The 21,257-nt window shown below is 48.7% G+C and overlaps 1 protein-coding gene across 12 annotated transcripts in view; it reads left to right on the top strand.

Moving 5' to 3' along the window:
- Nucleotides 1-21,257, top strand: part of ENAH (ENAH actin regulator) — a 137,050-nt gene that overhangs the window by 112,831 nt on the left and 2,962 nt on the right. For 4 of the 12 annotated variants that reach the window (XM_045049349.1, XM_045049351.1, XM_045049350.1 and 1 more), the window contains 10 exons: nucleotides 2,197-2,546; nucleotides 3,671-4,465; nucleotides 6,400-6,704; nucleotides 7,615-7,760; nucleotides 7,920-7,977; nucleotides 8,709-8,757; nucleotides 10,898-10,964; nucleotides 13,870-13,932; nucleotides 16,840-16,918; nucleotides 20,704-20,761. In XM_045049349.1, coding sequence (XP_044905284.1) covers nucleotides 2,197-2,546; nucleotides 3,671-4,465; nucleotides 6,400-6,704; nucleotides 7,615-7,760; nucleotides 7,920-7,977; nucleotides 8,709-8,757; nucleotides 10,898-10,964; nucleotides 13,870-13,932; nucleotides 16,840-16,918; nucleotides 20,704-20,761 — 1,970 coding nt within the window. The remainder of the gene's footprint in view (nucleotides 1-2,196; nucleotides 2,547-3,670; nucleotides 4,466-6,399; nucleotides 6,705-7,614; nucleotides 7,761-7,919; nucleotides 7,978-8,708; nucleotides 8,758-10,897; nucleotides 10,965-13,869; nucleotides 13,933-16,839; nucleotides 16,919-20,703; nucleotides 20,762-21,257) is intronic. The other 8 variants (XM_023247679.2, XM_023247678.2, XM_023247677.2 and 5 more) reach the window with 4 other exon arrangements.

The raw sequence follows: 21,257 nt of genomic DNA, 5'->3' as shown, positions 1-21,257 counted from the left end.
CTTCTCTCTTGCAATATTCTTTTTTAAAAAATATTTTTTTAGCATTTATTTATTTTTGAGAGACAGCGCGTGAGTGGGGGAGGGACAGAGAAAGAGGGGGACACAGAGTCTGAAGCAGCTCCAGGTTCTGAGCTGTCGGCCGACTGAGCCCCCCAGGCACCCCGTCTCCTGCAATATTGTCAAGTCCGGTGACCTGTCCCAAGGGAGGCTTCGGGTTCTTCCGACAGAAGTGGGATTGGTTCACTTGTCAAGTGGGCTCTTTCCTTTTTTATAGTCAGTTTAGGAAACGGGGAGAGATTTCTGGAAGAATCTTAGTGGTTTATTGCTAGTGCTGGGAGGAACAAAGATTAGCATACACCCTCTGTCATTTAGTTCTGCCTCTAATTGGAACCCAGCCAGGCTATTAGCCAGTCCAAGGAAAGTCCTAATTTGAAATTTCCAAACAATTATTATTATAGCTCACATTTATTGAGCGTTCATATGCTTTCAGGCACTTTTTAAAGAGCTTTCAAGGCATTACTTCATTTAATCTTACCCACGGTGCTATGAGATTATTATGTAGAAGATGGGGCCGAGTATTTTTATTTGGAGAAAGTTAACTTTTATGGCAGGACTGTTGTTCGGGTCCAGGTGGGTACTTGGAGACCTTTGCTTGCTCTGTTATATGTATGTATGGAAGTTAAAAGCAAGCTATATGTTTCACAGCCACATACATTGGGCCTCTGTAGCTTTTAATATAATCACAGCGATTCCACAGCCAGCATTTGAAGTCCTAGCATGAAAGAAGGGGATTTTTAATTTAATTGCATAAATGCTGAGACATTCCATACATTCTTAGACAAGGAGGTTAAAAGACATGAATGTTTTCCATCGATCTTCAAAGTTCAGAAAGTGTTACTAGGACTGAGAAGGATAGGTCTTGGCAGAAGGGGTAGATTTAACAAAGTGATTCTAAAACTTAGCCAGAGAAAGCGAAGTATCTGAGAATCCTCTAGAAAAACTCAAAAGGATGAGGAATAAGGATGGATGCACCCTACTAGATCATTTCTTTCAGACGTCCAGGCATACTGGTGCCACTCTAGACAAACATCCACGAACCAAATGTTGTGGAATTTCAGAAACAGGCAACACACAGAAAGGTGGCATCTTCTGCCAGTAAAGGTACAGTGATGTGGCTCACTACTGCGTGCCCAAACCCGAGGTGAATTTCATATGAGCTAAGGATTTTGTTGTAAAAACATGTAATTCCATAATCTTGTGGGAAGGGGCTAAGAGGGATGTCAGAGGCAGAGCACATGAAGGAATCCCACCACTAGACTCTCTATGTAAAAGTTAAAAGCCGTATTACAACTTTAACAAATGTAACATAATACAGTTTTAAATGACACTTTAAAAATCAAAGGCAGTTAAAAAGCCGTAATAAGAGTTCAAAATACATACGACCAACATCTGTGACGGTGGGTTGTTAGCTTTGATAGAGAGAAGAGCTCTACAAATGAGGATGGAATGTTAACTGTCCGGGAGAAAACCCATCAAAGGACCCAGGCAGCTGTGTCCCAGTAGGCTGCAGGGGCCAGGAGGCCAGCTGTCATGTGACTGACAGCACGTGCATTAGCAGCAGTTAAAGACCCCAGTGGTGGAAGGAAGTTCTCTCTATCCTTGGGCTGCTGGGAAGCCCAGCCACTAATCCTGAACAGTTTGGAGCCATGTATCCAGAATCTTAAGATATGTGTACCTTTTCTCCTAGCAAATCTGCCGGTAGCGATCCTTCAGAAGCAGTAGGGAAACGGCTTAAAAATAAATGGAGCAAACTTTGGCGGAGCTGTTGTCGTGGCTCGCCGGCCGTTGTATTTCTAAAATGATGACGTATTAACTTGTATCGTGAACATTCGAAAGAGTGACTGGGTCACTACGGTGGTACGCTCAGTTACTTGGAAAATTCATTTATTTGTGGCACTTCCCTCGTGAACAGCGCACACTAAAATGAGCCGTTAGTGTCGTGTGCTACTAGTGACCCTGCTAAGTTACTCTCATCTCCGTGAGGCTGGGAAGCGGTGCGGGCCGCCGTGGACGGCAGGCTCCGCTCGCTTCGCCTGTGCATCGGAAGGGAGGCGCACGCGGGCTCGTCGCGAGTAGGCTTCTAAGGACGGCGGCCGTCGCCGCGCCGCTCTGATGGCTTTGGTCTCGGAATTCCAGGCAGCTGCAAGAACAGCAGCGGCAGAAGGAGCTGGAGCGGGAGCGCGTGGAGCGCGAGCGCGTGGAGCGCGCGGAGCGGGAGCGGCTGGAGCAGGAGCAGCTGGAGCGCGAGCGGCTGGAGCGGGAGCGCGAGCGGCAGGACCGGCTGGAGCGCGAGCGGCTGGAGCGGCTCGACCGCGAGAGGGAGCAGCGGGAGCAGCGCGAGCGGGAGCAGCGCGAGCGGCAGGAGCAGCGGGAGCGCGAGCGCGAGCGGGAGCGGGAGCGGGAGCAGCGCGAGCGGCAGGAGCAGCTGGAGCGGCAGGAGCAGCTGGAGTGGGAGCGCGAGCGGGAGCGCCGGCTGTCGGCCGCCGGTAAGAAGCGCGCGCCGTGCTCGGTGCGGGTGCATGTGCGGGCAGGAGCGGGGTGGGGCGTGGGGGGCGTGGGGGGACGTGGGGGGCGGGCGGCAAGTGGGACACGGAGAAGCAGGCCGCACTTGTTGCTCTGCCGCCTCCTTCCCCCTCGCGGTGTTACTGCACTTAGCGCCGGGGGCTTGAGAAAGTCGGAAACGCGCGGCCCGGTTTTCCAAGTCTTCTCACTCCCTGTAAATTGGCTGTAAAGTGCAAGTGTGTTTTTGTGGGAAGTGTTTACTTTGGATGAACTTAGAACACGGCCCCCTCCCCCCCCTTGAGGTTGCTTAAATTGTCCTGACTCCTGTCCTGTTCAAGAACTTTGTTTGATTGTGCTCTAAAGTGCTTGGAGGAGGAATTCAGAATAGTAGGCGAAAAGTACCCTCTCTAAAACCGACTGGCTTCCGTGTATTCTAGTACTGCAAAAAATTAGTGAAAATTTCTAAATCGGATGGAATTTATCGAAAGATGTAAGCGTTAAAAAGCACAGTTGGAGACGTTCACTAAAATTGACATTTACTGTCCTAGGATCTCAGAATTATTTTCCTATTCCATATGGCCTGTATCCAAGGTCTCAGTGTGGTTGATGGGTTGTCGTTTGAGCTAATTTACTTGTTCTTAACTGCCTCGTTATTTTCTGGGGTTGTAGCCAACCAAAGAAACAAAACTTATCCACAAATAAGCACGAACAGGGGGCCCTTAGCCCTTTGTGAAACTTTTTGCCAGTTTCGCTATTTGTTCGTAAAACAACAAGCAGACTTACTCTTCTGTTTGTGGTCCTACTCACGTAACTTGAATGTCCTTTTAGTGGACTGAATAATGAGACTTGAGATAGAATCTTCTTCTTGCCAAAGATGAGCTAAGTTAGCAATGTCGTGTGTCAGTACGCTCGCCAGACGGAAAGCGAGCCCGTGTCCTCCTCCTCCCCTGGGTCTCAGGATGCATGGACGAGTGAGCGCGTTCTCGGGGACTAACCGCGGTCTGCGTGTGTGCACTGTGTCCGAGTGCTGGTTCTGTGGCTTCACTAGCTCCCTTTTTCTCTCTCCTTTTTTATCCCGTCTCTGCTGCCGCTCCCCACCTTCCCGCAGCTCCGCCCTCCGACAGCTCCCCGTATAGCGCGCCGCTGCCCGAGTATGCCGGCTGCCAGCCTCCTGCGGCACCTCCTCCATCCTATGCTAAAGTCATCGCAGCTCCAGGGTCAGACGCCAGTCCTGACTATGCTGTGGTGACCGCTTTGCCACCTACTTGCACGCCCCCCACACCACCTCTTCGGCACTCGGCGACACGTTTTGCAGCATCTGTAGGCTCAGCCTTCCACCCCGTTCTTCCCCATTACGCTACGGTTCCTCGTCCTCTGAACAAAAACTCTCGGCCTTCTTCTCCCGTGAACACACCCTCTTCTCAGCCTCCAGCCGCGAAGCCCTGTGCCTGGTCTACTTGCACTGTGTCGCCCCTCCCTCCATCTCCTCCGGTCATGATTAGCAGCCCCCCCGGCAAAGCGACCGGTCCGAGGCCTGTCCTCCCTGTCTGTGTTTCTTCTCCTGTGCCCCCACTGCCTCCGTCACCAACAGCACCCAACGGGCCGCTTGACTCTGTCACGTGTCCGGTGTCTCCGCCGCCTACCTCAGGGCCAGCAGCGCCGCCGCCGCCGCCGCCTTCCCTCGCACCGCGCTCACACTGTGGATCTCAAGCCTCTCCTCCTCCAAGCACCCCCATTGCCTCAACTCCCTCCTCCAAGCCTAGTGTTCTCCCTTCTCCCTCTGCAGCTGCCCCTGCGCCTGCCCCTGCGGAGACTCCTCTAAACTCTGTGCTGGGGGACTCCTCTGCTTCTGAGCCAGGCTCGCAGGCAGCCTCTCAGCCGGCCGAGACTCCAGCCCAACAGGGTAAGGCTTCCGTCGTTGCTGCTGACGACTCGTCCCTCGAAAGGTGGCGCGCCAGCGGCCGTCACTGCCTGGAAGGACGGGGAGGGTGGTGTCTCCAGGCGGACGGCCTCCCGTCACCGTGCCACGCTGTCTGTAGTTTGAACAAGTGGCCGACGAGTGAGGTGGTCTTCTGCTGGATCGGTTGCGTTCGGAGGATCCATATGAGGAATTCCCACAGCGATTGGTGTCTCCCACAGGATCACGGGGCGGGGGGGGTCCGGTATCTGGTGGCCCCCACGACACAGATCTTTCCAATTTCACTAGGAAGACGTTACTTACACGTTTGTCTGCACAGTGAATATGTGATCTCCCTTGTGTCCCTTTAATTTGTGGGAAATTTGGAGGATAGACTTGGTGCCCAGCTGTAGTCATTAAGCGTATCATCCCAGAGTCTGCTCTGGCACAGTTCCGGTCGTGGGCCCTGTCTCATTTGGGCTTCCCACATCGGACTCGAGGGGGTAGGTGCACCCTGAATCCTGTGGGGCAGCCTGACTTTGCACAAGCAGTGGGAAGAATGGCAGGCTTGCTGTATGCCCCAGTGGATTCCGTGCTCCCGAGTGACAGGCAGTGGTGGGCTGAAGGGGTGGTTGGAAGGGAATTCGCATCCTCTCCCGTTATCCCTCCCGCCCCTCCCGCCCCTCCCCTTGCCCAGCCGTGCTGTCATGGTCACGGGGGAGGGCGGATGTGACCTTCCGAGGGTGGATTATTTGTAAGTAGAGGAGGACCTGGTTCTGGAAGTAAAGACGATGCTTAGCAACTCTTTTTTTCAAAAAGAGGATTTAGCAGGAAGTAAAGGAAGGGATAGGACAGATTTGTATTTATAAAGAAACAGTGTTACAGTCTGGATTTAAATTAAACACCTCCTTCAAAAAATCTTGGTTCTTAAGTAATAAGACTTGTTACTGCTGTGTACATATTTTTTCTCGTTGACTTATCAGGTTGGCTTAAACACTGAGCCAGAATTCTAGTATGTGCAGATGCGTAACATATGGCCACAGTGCTGGACAGAGAGGCACAGTGAGCCTGACCTGACAGCCACCCCCCCCCCCCCGCCCTCGGGGCCCACTGCCCGGGAAGAGAGGCGTCCCCTGCTCTGTGCTCTTCTAGGAGCCATTGGTGTTCTCAGCTTGTGTGAACCGCTCAGTCAGTGCTCAGTTAGCAGCTGCAGAAAATCCCCACCCATTGTGCAAATAGCATTTTATTTGTCCTGAAACTCTCCCAAGAGGGGAGTGCCTACTAGGTCATTCTTCTGATACGAAAGAAGTTCGTGTTCACTCTCTCTGTGGTTTTACTAGACGTGGAGACGTTTCTCTCTTCCCCTGTCTTCTAGACTAAAAAAACCTCTCTACTTCCAATTCCGGATCCTTTAATTACTGCTGGTTGTTTTGAGGTTGCGCTTTGTTCTAGTAGATTCCTTCATTTCGGTGATTCTGTGCACACTGGATTTAAGTGTGGGACATGCGTAAGATACTGGAATGGGGACCCACGCCCTCTCATGGTCTCAGTCGGCACAGGCAGTGTCTCCACCACTGCAGACTTACTGTCTCAGCCTTTGGGGGTGCACGCAGACGACTTTGGGTCTGTTTCTTCAGGCCTTACTAACCGCCCTCACATACACTAGCTTGTTTTCGGGGACGCTGCCCCAGGCGCAGATTTTGCGAGCACTTACTTTATTTACCAAATCCCGGGAACACCCAAAAATCGAAAGTAAGAAGTCCTCTATTTTGGCTTTACAATTTAGTATCTTTTTCACCCCGATCCAGACTTTAACATTGTGCTAAGCGGAGCTCACCAACAGTAGTGAGAGTTGGAGGCGGTGGCGTCCTGCACCGCTTCCCAAAGAGGGTACCGCGCGGCGCCCCGTTGACCGGCTGTCTAACGTCTCTCTCCTGCAGGCGGTGTCTTGGGACCACCCGCACCTCCGCCCCCACCGCCGCTCCCACCTGGCCCCGCCCCGGCCGCCGCAGCACCGCCCCCCCACCCGGGGCCGCCGCCCCCCCCTCCGCTCCCCGCAGCGGGGCCGCCGCCCCCACCGCCCCCGCCCCCCCTTCCCAACCAGGTCCCCCCCCCTCCTCCGCCCCCTCCCGCGCCCCCACTCCCCGCATCTGGATTTTTTGCGGGATCAGTGTCTGAAGACAATCGCCCGTTGACTGGACTTGCCGCTGCGATTGCCGGAGCGAAACTGAGGAAAGTGTCCCGGGTAAATGCGTTTCCGAGTGTCCCCTTTTCTGTGTGTGTGTCCTGTCCTTTCTCAGCGACTCAAGTACCGAGTTTACCGTATTCTACTTTCACGAACTTCATTGACTGAAAAATTTGAGATAATTTATACTTCAGAACAGTTGAGAGAGTGCAGTTTCTGTGAACCCGTCGCCCAGACTCACCGCTTACAGTATCTGCTTTGATTTTTCCGTGTGTTTGTGTTTCCTTCTGGGCGAACACAATACTCTCCCCTTTTGTCAGACACACCACTCCACAGTGTCCGTAAATCCCGCTTTGTAGGGACAGGGACATGCACCTGTGTGTCCACTGTAGAATGATCAGAGTCAGGAAGCTGGATCGATGGGCTGTTAACAATCTACAGACCTACTCAGATTGCATCTGGGGTCAGCGATGTCTTTTCCGCCACTTTTCTAGCCCAAGATCCCGGAGTCCATCTCGTCGTGATGTCCCGAGTATGCTGTAATCTGTGTCAGCCCCTCAGTGTTTCTTACACGACGTTGACGTTGCTGACGTCTGCAAGGCACTGATTTTGTGGCTCATCCTTCAGTTTGGTTTCCCTGATAGGTTTCCTCATTGTATTATGCATTCTGGGGCAGGTTACCCTTTTTTTTTCCCCCTCCCAAAGTGTATGTCCTTGTCAGTGTATCGAACAGGGAGACATGTCTTATCCCGTTATTTTCTATCCCGTTTTATCCCATTACTGTTGACGTTAACTTTGACGAAACTTCCACCGATTTATGTAAATCCACGCCATTCACTCCATAGGTTCTTAAAAAGATTTTACAAATAATACTTAGATGTTTGTATCGAAATTAAGTCTTCCTTCTGTTTTGAATGTAACGCTTGGGTCGTCTAACGTAGGGGCTCACCGTGTGTCTATTCTCATTAAGGTGGAGGATGCCTCTTTCCCGAGTGGAGGGAGCACCATCGGCGCGAACCCGGCCTTGTCCAAATCAGACACGGGTCGTGGGAACGGACCCCTCCCGTTAGGGGGCAGCGGGCTGATGGAGGAGATGAGCGCCCTGCTGGCCAGGAGGTAAGCGGGGAGTTACGTGAATGTGGTCACGATTGAGAGGGTCGTGTTCGTTTCATTCAGCTGTAATTGAGCCGGGCACAGTTCTTCCCCTCTGGAGAAGTAGTTGTTCTGCTAAGAGTTAGATGAATTTTTTAACAATCTGACATACCCTCTTTCTAGGAGAAGAATTGCTGAAAAGGGATCAACGATAGACACCGAACAGAAAGAGGACAAACACGTGAGTTCATGAAGAGTCTGCCTGGCTGGGGCACGAGAGCCGGCGGAGCTCCTTCGGGAGACGGTGTTGGAGATTAGTTGGAATCTGTCACTGCTTCTTTCGGTCCTTCACGTACAACAGATGGCTTGTTTGGAGCCTCACGTGTAAATGTTTACTAGCATTCTTCGTAAGATGGGTTGAGTTTGTGGGGAAAGGACTGAATTCTAACCTGTAGAGTAAGTGCTGTACCTTAGGTGAGAGAATGATCTTTCACTTGAGCTTTAAAATCTCTTAGGGTCTCAGTTACCTGCTGTTGAAAACGAAGGAATTAGACTGAATCCTGGTTTTGAACTGTTTCCCCCATGGTTCTGGGCTGTGCCCCCTCCTCCCTCCCCATGTCAGCCAGGCTTTATCTGCCTGGTGCCCCGGTGTCTAAGCAGTACAGGTGTTCTCCCTCGCCGCCCCCCCCGAGTTTGGTATTCCATGCCATTACCCCGACCCGTCTGTGACATCTGGCTCTGTCTCGGTGGCTGGTGCCGCTCAGGGAGGGTGCTCGAGGACAGGACCCGGGGAGGGGAGTTGGGGCAGAGGAGGACAGTCTGTGCTGGAACGGAAGGGGCAGGAGGCTGACAAAAGACACGGCGGGCAGCGCACCAGAAGGACTGGAGGCGGAGGAGAGTGTGGCACTGAGTCTGTGCCCCGGGTTATTCTAGCCGATGTGGTGTGGTTAATACGAGTTTCTGTATGTTTAGGAAGATTCCGAGCCCGTCACTTCTAAGGCCTCGTCGACAAGTACACCCGGTAAGTTTAGGAGATCTATTTCAACCTTTGAGAACCTTCTCAAAATACTAACGCCCCTCAATTAAAAATTCCCCTTTACCCATGTTTGGACCAAGTACCTGCTTGGCCACGAAAATGTTAAAAGTGTTTCGTTCACGCTCAGAAGCAATGACTTGTTTTTCCTTTGCTTCTGTGATCCGTTAAAACCTGAAGATTTTTTCTGGTGATTCTTTGAAAATCATAATTTTTAACGCATTCTGTGTGTACTACTGTTAATGATTTGACGTTATTTGCTAAAGCAAGGAAATATACATAGGTGAAAGGGAAGTATCTTTAATCATTCATTCTTAAAGGTAAAGATTAAGTGAGGGCCGCCTGGATGGCTCAGCTGGTTAAGCAGCTGACCTCGGCTCAGGTCACGATCTCACTGTTCGTGGGTTCAAGCCCCGCGTCGGACTCTGTGCTGACAGCTCAGAGCCTGGAACCTGCTTCCGGTTCTGTGTCTCCCTCTCTCTCTACCCCTCCTCTGCTCATGCTCCGTTTCTCTCTTTCTGTCTCTTTCTCTCTCAAAAATAAACCTTAAAAAACATTATTGAAAAAAAGATTAAGTGAGCCTGTAGTTATTAGTACTAGCATCCAGCTCAAAATGTTCTCAACTAGAGAGCATTGTCATTTTAACCATGCATTTGGGTGGTACTGATAAGGAAGTAAAGCTTCTAATTTGTAAGGTAAAAGGAAAATCTCGTTAAAGTCTTTGAAAAGCGTTGTTGAATTCAGTGCAGTTTCTGACGTGGAGAAATCTTGGGTGGAGAGTATTTCATGCAGAAAACAAATAAACCGCCTGTCACTGTGGGCACTGCACGAGCGCGGTGTCCGTGCCTAGGATGTGAGGCTCTCACGTTTTACGTGTCATTTCCTTGTGTTTGACCAAAAGACAAAGAGCTGGACTGTCTCTTCAGCTTTTTTCTCTAATTTGGAATAAAGCAACATGAATAAATGTGATGATTTCAATGAATTACTATCTTGAATGACCCATAAGTAATCACTGCAGAGAAATGTCCATGTTCATTCCTACTCGTTTTGATTTGGAGACTACCAGCGACCTCTAGAATTGCACTATTTAGAAATCCTAAAAAATTTCCATTTTTGTGATTGTAACCCATTCTCCAAAAAACCCAACAATAGTCTCATATTCTCATTATTGGATGGTGACTATTCGGTACTTCGATAGCTATCTTGTAGTTAAGACTGTGACTTTGTGAATTGTTTTTCCTCTAAATAGGACTCAGATCACTTTGACATTGCCTTCCTTAAAAATCCTCTGTTTTGTGAACCACTTACTGTAATAACTTCATCTTTCTTCCATAAGCCAAAATTTATGTGTGTGTTGTTACCAAGAGCACAGATTCTTCAGAGCTCCGCTGTAAGTTAGGGTCCCAGAGCTGTTCACAAGGTGCAAAGAGCTGTGAATCCTCCCGCCCCCAATGAGAAGGGGTGGCCGACTGTATTTTTATACAAACGTGTTCATGGTTCATTTGCATGTTCCCTGAGGCGTATCTATAGACCGCCCAGCCAAGAACTCCTCATCCGATAGGGAGCCCTGCTCCTTAGACTTTTAGCCCCTGGCGTGCAGACATACAGTGTTTTACATTTCACAGTCTGCAGTTTTCCTAGGGGGGCTGGTCACACTTGCTTATTCATTTCTTCCTGTGTTAAGGTCTGAGGTTATACAAATTAGAATCCTTATAGATTTTACTTTTAAAAAAAATTTTTTTTAATGTTTGCTTTTGAGAGCGAGAGAGAGACAGAGCACAAGCGGGGGGGGGGGGGGCGGGGAGCGGGGGCAGAGAGAGAGGGAGACACAGGATCCGAAGCCAGGCTCCAGGCTCGGAGCTGTCAGCCCAGAGCCCACGTGAGGCTTGAACTCACGGACCATGAGATCATGACCTGAGCTGAAGTCAGACGCTCAGCAGACTGAGCCCCCCAGGCGCCCAGAATCCTTACAGATTTTAATTAAAGCTCAGAATTGAAATGAAAAATTTTTTGTTTATCTGTATTACTGCCTAAACATGTATAGTGGCGTCTAGGATTTTGTTATTTGTTTCACAGTAACTCTGGGAGCACATAAGGTATTTAATAACTTATGTTCCATATTTTTAAGAACCAGCAAGAAAACCTTGGGAAAGAGCGAATACAGTGAATGGCAGCAAGTCACCTGTCATCTCCAGGTACCTGTGTTCTCTAAGGTTCACATTTACACGTGGTTAGCGGCTACGTTTCCGTGGTAGGAAAAATCAAATGGTGGATTTGAGTGTGCAAAGGAGCGAATAAAACCTGTAATCCTACTGCTCTTGGAAACCACTGAGCACGTTCTGTTCTTCTTAGTGATTGTCTGGACCCCACCGTAGGCTTATTGTTAGCCAGTTGTCTGAAATTTTGAGATCACTTTGGTCCTTCCGAACGGTTTTATTTTGAAGAATTCAAAACTACAGAAAAGTCGAGAGAAGAGCAAACACCCGTATGCCCATCGTCCAGACTCCCCAGTTCCCAGTTTTGCCACGTTGGCTTTGAGCTCCTCTTTACACATCCACGCTTGTTTGTCTGGAGTTCTGGAAAGCAGTTTGCAAATTTGCTTCATCCTGAATCCTTCATCCTTCTGCATTTTCCCTGAGGAGCAAGCAGGCTGTCCTCCTGCGGAACCCTAGTACCGTTCTCGCTTGCAAGAAAGTTAACATTGAGCCATGATGTGATGTGACGTAGTCACATTTCCCCATTAGTCTCAGTGACATCCTTCATTTTGTAAATGTAATTTTTGAAAGAAACTTTTATGTTTTAAACTGAAAAGCAGCCGGAGAGAAATTTCATTTAGTGTTTAAGAAAGAGCAAAATAAAACCTGAAGTTCTGAATTTGTGAAGTAAAAAGATTGATTTCTCTCTCAGTTGAAACTTTTAATTATAGTCAACTTAGAAAAAGTGCCCAGAAACAAGACTGGTTAACCTTGCTTCTCCCGGGCCACGAGGCGTGGTCTTAGCAAACAGCATTTCTTAGCTGGGCGTGTTTTGTTGTCATAACTAATTTGTATCACAGGTCTTGAACATAGATGAGACTTTCCCTTGATTTCTGAGACAGTTTAAAGGACTTCTGTTTTTGGTTTTTGGTTTTTGTTTTTTGGGGTTTTTTTTCCAGAAAAGAGTATGTGTCTCGGGACCAAACAGTTTTTTGCCTTTTCTTTCTGGCCTCATTTGCCTTATTTTTGCCTCTTAAAAAAGCAGACTTGACTCTAATGATAGAAACCTAAAAAGGGAAAAATACGAGGATAGACACCCCTCCCCCGCCCCCTCCGCCCCCGCCCCCGCCCCCGACACAGATCTGTCCCATATCAGCCTGATCGTAAATTTGGGTGTGTTTCTCTGGGCTCTCTGTGCCGGCAGAGACGGGGCAGTGGCACAATTACGTGAGTTCCGCAAAGAAACGGAGCCTTTTTCAATGTATAGAATCTTCTGGTTTCTCTGTGACTGAAAGATGAGTGTATCTGACTTTTGGAAAAAAAATGCAGGAATTGCTTTTGTGGCCGTGTTTTCAGTAGAGTAGAAAGATCGGTGTTTATCAGATAACCTGACTGATAGGGCCTTCCAGCGCGTCCCTGGGAGTTTGCATGGCTTTTCTTCACGAGCACGTCTTGAAGCTCAGTTTATCCAGTGTGTCCCAGAGACCAGACCGGTGGTGTCCTGTGTGTCTGTTGAAGGTTGAAGTGCGGCGGGCTAGAATTCCTTCTCTCCGCATCTAGTCCTCGTCTCCACCTTAGTGACAAGGGTTCCCTGCTGCGCTTGCCTGAAGCTAATCCCAAGTCCACGCCGGAAGGGGTATCTCGGGAGGGACCTGGGAGAGGTTCTCCAAACACAGGAGGTTCCTCGATGTGTTTGGGTTCATTTAAAAAATACTCTTTGAGGGGCACCTGGGGGACTCAGTCGGTTAAGCGTCCGACTTCAGCTTAGGTCATGATCTCACAGTTTGTGAGTTCGAGCCCCCAGTCAGACTCTCTGCCCTTCCCCAGCTTGTTCTCTCTCCCCCAAAAATAAACAGTAAAACAAGTTTAAAAAGAATTCTTTGAAAGAGTTTTCAGATTTCTAAAGGAAGTTAAGGAAGTGTTCTGAAAATCACGTTAAGAAAAGGAGTTTTCTGTTGAGTCACCAAACACTGGATCCTGTTACTCAGGAGTGTGTCGTAATCGTGTTCTGCTCTGGTGGATGGCTTGCTTCTCCTTTCCTGAAATGGAAATTGTGAAACTGTCTGTTGTTTCCTGACCATTCATACACCTTTTGATGGATTGGATCCAGCCAGTGATTCCTGCCTTAAAATGTCACCATAAGCAGTTTTAAGCCCTAAGAGGGTTTTAGAAGTATGTCTGAGAGTCAGAACTGTATCGCTTTTCTGCCCGTTTCCTCCCCTGTTCCTTCTGAGAGCCAGTGTATTGGCCACTTCACGTTTTTATTTAGGTGCACCTCACCCTTGCAGGGCAGTGAAAGTACCTCTTTCTGTCATGAGTATCCCTGTCGAAGTTACGTCAGTGGTAAGGTGGGTTAATACCTTACAACACACGCCAGATACTGCACTGTGCTGTAGTCGCTGAGCGAAGACCTCGGATGGTAGAGTGAAAGCAAGAGTGTTCGAATACTTCAGACTGTGGCTGGAATGTACCATTGGGACCTTTGTGAGTTCTTCCTGTGGTTTTCAGTAAGAGCTCACAGATCTTACATTCAAGGTAGAAGAAAAGTCGTTGACGTGCTCTTTCAGAAGAGTTGATTTGTGTATACTTAAAGCGGCGGTGGTTTTTATTGGGTCTTGGTACTGGCGATACTCGGCGTGGGCAGCTTTTACTGTGTCTGCGTGTGTGCTGTCTGTCTGTACGGAGGGTCAGCGCGCGTCTGTCCCCTTTCTGTCCTCAGTCATCAAGTAGAGGGAGTGACCAGATACCGTCTTCTGGACTGGAAAAAAATGATTGTTTTAAGGGTAATGGACTCCTTTAATTGTTTTTGCTGTGACTGCAAACCTATAAAACGGTAACCTCGTGAGAATTACTTTTTAAAAGTTTTCTATTGTATTTCCCTTTAAATGGTTTTTCCCCTTCATAGACGGGATTCTCCAAGGAAAAATCAGATTGTTTTTGACAACAGGTCCTATGATTCATTACACAGGTATCACCCCGATGTGACTTTGTGATTTGAGACCTTTAACTGACACGTTCAGGGCAGGGCTGAGCTTTTTCTACCTGGACTGGTAATCACCACGAGGGGGACACTTGGGAAGGTCAGACCTTTCACATTTAGCTTCATTTAGAGTTTTTTAAAAACTCTAAGAGATTGTAATTAGAAGAGTTAATAGTATTCACCCCCCTACCATCACTCTGTAGTTGGCTGGGGATAAACAGCAGCGGGGCACACGTCCGCAGGGCCATGAGAGGGGTCTCGGTCCCTGTGTTTTCTCCAGGCTCTTGGTAGCTTGTGCATTTTCTTCGAAAGGCTGTTCTCCATAGAAGTAGGAGGCAAAGCCTTTAAAAGGTGGAGCAGAAGATTTCTTACCGTTTGTCGGTGGAGCACGGGACTTTATTACAGCCGCAATTGTGAAAAATTTACTCTTTGAGGAAAATCTCTGTCTCCTACGTACTTGAGTGTCTTTAGCAATCTGACATCTAACATCCCGAGCAGATTGTTCTCTAGGATAAGTCCTGTTGTACCATTTGTTTTCATTACTAAAGTTAAGAGAAGAACCGTGCATTTCGTATTTTTTAATTAAAAAGTTGACAATTTTTAAAAATCCTCAAGTGCTCGCACGATATTTAGAATTAATTTGGCAGAATAGCGACTTAAATATTATAGTACTTATTTTATAGGCAGGTATCCAGAGGTAACACAAAAACCTCTGGGAAACCTCGTTTTGTTATCAATTTTCAGTGAAAATCCATGGGTTAGAAATAACCGAGATCTGCCCATGTTATTATATGCACCTGTTTTTAAAAATTCACATCAAGTCTACCGGGAACGTGACTTAAATAGTATACAGAGGGGTGTCCCTGGCAGTGATTTAGAAGTTCTGCAATCAGATTGTATTCGGCCAAATTGATACTAGCTAAAATTATTTTCATGCTGTTGATGCTGAAAAGATTTAAAGTTTGTCAGCCAGTTAAACCTGCATAAAATGTTTATATCACAAGTGTGAAATCGTTTTTCCTGCTTTTTTTTTTTTTTGAGGTGGTTTAATCGTTGTAACCAAAAGACTTAGAAAATTTGCTAGTACGTAAGAGAGAAAAATAGCATTTAACGAGATTTTCTGTTGTTATTCTTCTCCATTATCTTGCTGCTTTCCCACGTAGAGCCCCCCCCCCCCCCCAGAAGGTTGATAAACCTTTTTTTAAAAAAAGTGGTGATTACTTTTTTCCTTCAGTATGAAAAGTTCCCCCCTTTAGTTAATTATCATGGTGATGGGGCTGGGGGTGGTGATGGTGATGATGGTGGTGGTGGTGGTGGGTTGCATGTTAGCATGAATGAAAATTTCTTAATTGCATGTTTCCTCAATCGTTTATTGTATAATGTTTTGTATTATTTAATAAATACGGATATAGTCATAACATACCGCCCAGTTAGTTAGCAGGCTGTAGGCACTCATATGAACGTCAGGGGATATTCATGATAGAGCTTAGGAGGAAAGAATTTGCTGGTTGTACCACCTTAATGTAAAGAGTAAAAGAGAAGCAGAGGAATTAACAGCGTAACTCGACGAGCAGGAGCAGACAGCGTGGGGAAGGGAAATGCACACAGTGTGTCTGTCGACCATTAAGGCTTTTCACTAGTTCGGGCTCTGCAGGGAACCCCTGCCTTCCCTGCCGCGGATCTGCACGCCCTCGGTGACTAGGGGATTCAACAGTCCCCTCGGCGAAGTGTAAAGGGGTCCGTCCCCTCCCAGGGGAAAGGAGCTGTGTCCTGTAAATCTTCTCCCCGGCCCAGCTCAGTGCTTACTGAGGGGAGTTCTCTGAAAGGTATTACTTCCCTTGTTCCTAAGGGCAGAGCGGCGGCTGCCTAATGATACCAAATCGGTCGACTTGCTCCCTCCCAGCCTTTTAAGCAGTCGTATGTTTGATATGAAAGCAAAGTAACTCAATAGTTCATCTTCACGACCAGCGTCTATGGGTTTAGAGGATGATAAGCCTTGTAAGAGGCTTCGCAAAGTGATGGGTACCGAGTCCTGGTGCAGATTTGTGACGTTGGTCCTCCGTGAGCTTGAGGATATGTGACTTGACTACTAGTCTGCATCTGCATCGATGTGTGGCCCTCAGAGCGTGGCCACTTTACCAGGCTAACTAGCACCTGGGTGAATGCCCAGTAAAACTCCAGGTTTTCCCCTGGGCTTCTCTCTGGTTGCCAGAGTTGGAGAGGAGACAGGACTGGTTTATTTGATACTGAAACTGCTGTTTAAAATACCCGATTTCTAAGACTGACTTCTTCACGTGGAAGTTTTAGTAGAGCCTCGCGTTCCAAAAGTGTAGTCCTAGTTGGCAGTCTGCTTCTGTGTGGCATTTCCTTTTAAAACGAACGAACGAACAAACAAAATAAGTTTGTGGAAGTAGTTAGCTGGAAACACGCTGTTCAGATGACATCTCCGTAAAAACTTCATCAGGAAAGTGTTTTTTGGCCCAAAACCAAGGCACAGGATTTGCCAACCGATTCACATTAGGGGTCAGTTCGCCAGACGTTTAGTGCGCACCGCACGGTTTTAGAAGAACGAGACTGTGTCGCACGCGGCCTCGCTCCAGCCCCTGCCCGGAGCACGCGCTCCTCCGCTCCTGCCGGAAGAAGCGCCGCGGTCCCATCGCGTTGCCTGGTCTCTTTACTGAGACCATTTACGGCTGGAAACCCTGAGCCCCGCGAGAAATACTTTCTGCTTTCTGTTCCAGTCGGTCCTGCAACTTTGACAATTAACTTGTTAACACAGTGTGTTTTAAGAAAAGGACTTAAATCTGGTGTCGGGTTGGTAAATTTGCAGTTTTTTGTGAACTTCTTAAACATCCTAAGTGTCGTTTACCTGTCCTGGAAATTCTGTTTGTACAGACCAAAATCTGCACCTTCGTCGCAGCCCAGTGCCAACGGCGTCCAGACAGAGGGGCTAGACTACGACAGGCTGAAGCAGGTAGGCACGCTCATTGGCAGCTGCCTCTGGTGCACTGGTTTCTTTCTAGAACTGTCTCGTGTGCATGTGTTCGACAGAGCGTGAACGCGCTTGAAAAGAATGTAGAGTTAAGGGGCGCCTGGGTGGCTCAGTCGGTTGAGAGTCTGACTCTTGATCTCGGTTCAGGCCGTGATCTCACAGTTCGTGAGTTCAAGTCCTGTGTCTGGCTCCACGCTGACCACACTGAGCCTGTTTGGGATTCATTCTCTCCCTCTCCCTCTCTCTCTGTCCCCCTCCCTCCCTCCCTCCCTCCCTCTCTCTCTCTCTCTCTCTCTCTCTCTCTCTCTCTCTCTCTCTCTCTCCCTCCCTCCCTCTCTCTCTCTCTCTCCCTCCCTCCCTCTCTCTCTCTCTCTCCCTCTCTCTCTCTCTCTCTCTCTCTCCCTCCCTCTCTCTCTCTCTCTCTCTCTCTCCCTCCCTCTCTCTCTCTCTCTCTCTCTCTCTCTCTCCCTCCCTCCCTCTCTCTCTCCCTCCCTCCCTCTCTCTTTCTCTCTCTCTCTCTCTCCCTCCCTCCCTCCCTCCCTCTCCGTCCCTCCATCTCTCTCTGTCCCTCTCTCTCCCTCCCTCCCTCCCTCCCTCCCTCCGTGTCTCTCCCTCCCTCCCTCTCCCTCCCTCCGTCTCTCTCTCTCTCTGTCGCTCTCTCTCCCTCCCTCTCCCTCCCTCCCTCTGTCTCTCTGTCTCTCTCTCTCTCTCTCTCCCTCTCTCTCCCTCTCTCTCCCTCTCTCTCCCTCTCTCTCCCTCTCTCTCCCTCTCTCTCCCTCTCTCTCCCTCTCTCTCCCTCTCTCTCCCTCTCTCCCCCTCTCTCTCCCCCTCTCTCCCCCTCTCTCCCCCTCTCTCCCCCTCTCTCCCCCTCTCCCTCCCTCTCCCTCTCTCTCTTCCACCGTCCCCTCCCTCCATGTCTCTCTCTCTCTCTCCCTCCCTCTCTCTCTCCCTCCCTCTCTCTCTCCCTCCCTCTCTCTCTCCCTCCCTCTCTCTCTCCCTCCCTCTCTCTCTCCCTCCCTCTGTCTCTCCCTTTCTCAAGTAAAGGAAAGTTTGAAAAAAGAATGTAGAGTTTACATATTTTTATACAAATGAAATAGCATTAGTAGTGTATTATTGTTTTCAAACCTTAATTTTTTTGGTTCAGGGCATTAATGTAAAGCTCCAGCAGTGGCGCAATATAAACTTTAAACGTGAGTGCGTGGCGTATAATTGTGAAGGGAAATAGGCTTGCACTTGTCACCGGACACTGGCAAAAATGGACCCAACAGACCTGGCCTTGTCCAGAATGTGAGGGAGACGGGCACTCTCCGGTACCTCTGTTTTCTAGAAAGCAGTTTGGGAAAACAAGATAAATATCTTACCTTTGAACCCAGAAATTTCACTCCCAGGAATTTATGCTAAGAAAATACTGTAGAAGTATACAGATGGACAGTGGGGGAACACCCAGCGGCCATGAAGGAGTCAGTTGGGAGCATTTAATACTGGATCGTGAGCCCTCACCCGTGCTGGCAAAACAGTGACCAACCCGTGCCAACAGTTATCCCACCTTTATAAAAAAGAAAAAGATGTCCGTATTTTGGATACGTCGTACACAGACGTACGTTGTACCCGAATGTGCGTCGTACACGGACGCGCGTCGTACGCGGACGTGCATCGTACGTGGATGCATGTCGTACATGGACACACATTGTACGAGGACGTGCTCAGAAGCAGGAAAGGAGAAGGAGTGACGGGTGAGGAGATGGTGGACTTTCCAAGATTTTATTCCTAGAGGAGGTGGAATACGTTTTTAAAAAATCGGTAGTGTTAAAAAGATTCGAAGGGGAAGGCCAGCCGGAGCACCTGAGCCCAGAGGAGCCGCAGCGAGAGTGTCCCCTTGGCCTTCCCACCCCGCACACCCGGTGGCCTCTGACAGCGGTGACCACACCAGGCCCCATGGTGGCCTCGTACCGACCCCCTGGCGGACGCGCAGGCCGGGCACTGGCCGGGCTCACGGTGCGGCACCGTCTAGGGATCCTCGTGGAGGCCCGTCCAACAGCCTCCCAACTGTGTATACTCCAACTGTGTGCTTCGGAGGTTCTGAGAAGTTACGCCGCTCAGCCCTGCGGCCCCGTCCGTAGTTCGAGTCGGGATCAGAACCCAGACCTTTCCTCGAAGCCTGTTCTCCCCATGGCGTCACTCCTTTTTTTAAATGCTAGCAGATGTTCGTGGCTCAAAAAGGGACGGATAATGTTGCAGTGGTAGGAGTTCGGAATTAAAGTCAAATACGAATGAAGGAGAGAAATACTAACAATGTTTCGGATAAACCTAATTTTTACAAACTGCAAAGCTTTTGAAAAGTTAAATTGAGTTAGGTAGTTTGAAAAGGAAGCTTGAGGTCATTGATGATCAAGCCCCTATTTTCCCGTATATCTAACGTGACTTTCTTTTCTTGAAAACACTTTAAAGTAGAGTACTTGCACACGCTTGAGAACGTGGTACACTCTTGGCTGTCTGTAGGGGAGGAGAAGAGAGGAAAGGTTTGGTTTTAGCGCTGATTTTCCTAGTAATTGGAATAAGGACACAGTGAGGCTGTTCCGATAACTGCTGTGTGCTTGTTCCTTATTGTAAAGTGGGGGAGTTACTGGTAGTTTCAACCTTATTTTAAACCTGAAAAACCTTTTAAGAAAATGAACCTTAAACAGAGCAGCTGAATCTGAACCTGAAGTGTGCAACGTTAAAGAAGGTCGCGCCCTGGGAACTAGTCCGCCCCGAGGGTAGCTGTTACTTTTCAGATCGCATCGCCTTGTCAAAAACCCTTTTAGTTGTCACATGACCCCGTTCTTGGTCATTTTTTAAGGGGGTGGGGGTGTCTATTATTCCAAAATCAACTTGGAAATCGAGATTTTGCAAAATATTTGAGGATGGAATGGTTTTCCTGGAGGAAGGAACATCCAGGTCGACACTGTTACATCGTAGTGTGACAGGGGTCACGTGAATGCCGGAGAATCTCTGGCAGCCGTGTGAAGTCCGTGAAGTGGCGAAATTCATTTTAATATATCTTATTTAACCTAATAGAACTAAATATTTCCATATGTAATCAACGTTTAAAAATTACTGAAGAGCTATTACACGTCATTACACATTATTTCTTCACGCCGAATCTTTGAACTCTGGTGCGTTTTACACGGGCGATGCGTCTCAGCCCAGCCTGGCCACGTCTCCGGTGCTCGGTGGCTGCTTGCGGCTGGTACCTGCCATTTCGGACCTGCGGGTCCAGCAGGGCCCCCTCCAGCCTCGTGTCCACCCGGTAGGGCAGCCCTGGCCCGCCAGGGGAGTCCCGGAGTCCTCGAAACACAGCTGGCAGCTGTGGCGGGGTCCCCGGGGAATCCTGTGCTTCAGACCGGATCACCGCTTGGCCAGGATCTGCTCGTCTGGTGTAGTTTTCCTGTTCCTTGAAATTTCGTTCTGCACCAACTCTCAGACCGCTCCCAGAAGATGAGGTTCAAAGCAGACCTGTTGTCTTTTCTAGAAATCATCTGAATCCTGCCTTTCTCTGGACAGCAGAATTATTTTTAGTTTTAGAAAGCATTCTGGTGTCTCATGTTTCACTAGGCTGGAATCAGAGAAGACTGTTAAAACATGATTTGCCAAGGCTACCCTAAGACATAAGTGGTCTGGCAGCAAAACCGTACATCAGACTTCATATATTCTCAGAATTTTATGCAAGCAAGAGTATCTGGAGGAGTAATTTTTTTCTGCATTCCTGTTTTTCTCTAATATTTTAGGACATTTTAGATGAAATGAGAAAAGAATTAACAAAGCTAAAAGAAGAGCTCATTGATGGTGAGTATGTCAGCAGATTTGCTGCCCCTGTACCGTTTGACGATACCTGTCTTTAAAGATCTGCACATAAAGAAATAACCAGTTTGTTGCTTGGGGCATAAACCAATTACTTTCGCATAGTATCCTGCCTTTCGCGTGGGTCCGGGTGCGGGAAGAGCCCGCTCCTGACAGTGGAAGCCGTAAAAACCCAGGTAAAGAAGTCCTGACATCTCAGGTGTGGAGTCCAGGGGCGCTGGCCCGTCCCTGCCTGTCCTCCAGTCCCACCCGCTGCCCTCTTGTTCTGAGCCCGCGGCATCCACTCTTCTGTGTTGTAAGCAAGAGGGAGAGAGCGAGTGAATGAGTGTGCGTGTGTGTGTGTGTGTGTACACACATAAGAATTAGTACCATCTTTGTATTAAGAAAACAAAGGTCTGTGCAAGGTCAGTCCATCTTTTTTTGCTGGGCGCTTGAACACAGTCGCTGAGGGTTCTTAGGAATGAATCTTCCCCTCCACATC

This window comes from Felis catus, chromosome F1 (genome assembly GCF_018350175.1).
Source record: "Felis catus isolate Fca126 chromosome F1, F.catus_Fca126_mat1.0, whole genome shotgun sequence".
NCBI lineage: Eukaryota > Metazoa > Chordata > Mammalia > Carnivora > Felidae > Felis > Felis catus.
The sequence above is the reverse complement of the archived record's forward strand: the minus strand, read 5'-3'. Positions and strand labels throughout refer to the sequence as shown.